We start from the raw sequence: 867 nt of genomic DNA, 5'->3' as shown, positions 1-867 counted from the left end.
TTTTGTCAATTGGAAATAAATTTTACCTGAGTTGGTGGTGGTGCCGGTATTCCTTTTGCCATATTTTCATCAGTACAGTACCTGACATATTGCATGGGAGGTAAAGGGAAAGAACTAACGCCAAGATGCTTGGACATTTTCAGCAGGATTTTACACTGAAAAAAAAAAGATATTTTAAAAATATGAAACAATAACCAGAATCATCCAAATAGTGCTAGCATGTGAATATTACGAAGCCATACAGATACTTTCTCATTTCAATGCCTTCAATTGCTTCCTTCTTTACAAAATTACCAAAAAAAACCCTTTTTATTTGGTCCTTTAATCAGGAAAGAGAGGAAAGATGGTGCCTGTAATCTGTTATAATATCCTTGTAACAGGTTATGTAGGAGGGAGGGAGGAATCTCAAACTGGAAACCCAGCCCAAATGCTTGCAATAGAGTGGGTTCTGCTATAGGCACTGAGAGAAAAATGCTTCATGGTTTAATGAAATAACTTGTCAGTCCCGAATTCACAATGCTGAAGGATACTGAAATCTGCACAGATGAATGTGAGGACATAATGTTCGTCCTACCTGTTCTATACAATAGTGGAAGGACAAAGTATCGTTTAGAAGGAACTTGTTTCTTGTCGATCAATCAGCCTACAAACCAGAGGAAATACAAAGTCATTCTGGGGACAAATATACTCTAAAGGTAACAAACCTAAAAATGAATAACTGGTAGAAGTTGCAGCATAAAATAAATTAAGAATTGGAAATTTAAATCATCCATCATCTTTCCAACTATAACTCTAGTCATCTTTTTTTTATTTAGTACACTCAAGGACATAACTTTTGAAGATATTTATTTCATACCCAGAATTCTC

General features: G+C 35.2%; 1 protein-coding gene across 1 annotated transcript in view; it reads right to left on the bottom strand.

The window, feature by feature from the left end:
• LOC106880515 (uncharacterized) overlaps positions 1-867 on the bottom strand; it is an 11,876-nt gene that overhangs the window by 6,548 nt on the left and 4,461 nt on the right. Inside the window, exon 2 of the mRNA XM_052972457.1 lies at positions 27-155. Within this exon, the coding sequence (XP_052828417.1) occupies positions 27-137 (111 nt within the window). The 5' untranslated portion in view covers positions 138-155. The remainder of the gene's footprint in view (positions 1-26; positions 156-867) is intronic.

This window comes from Octopus bimaculoides, chromosome 13, assembly GCF_001194135.2.
Source record: "Octopus bimaculoides isolate UCB-OBI-ISO-001 chromosome 13, ASM119413v2, whole genome shotgun sequence".
NCBI lineage: Eukaryota > Metazoa > Mollusca > Cephalopoda > Octopoda > Octopodidae > Octopus > Octopus bimaculoides.
Note: the sequence above shows the minus strand (reverse complement) of the source record. Positions and strands in the feature narration are given on the sequence as shown.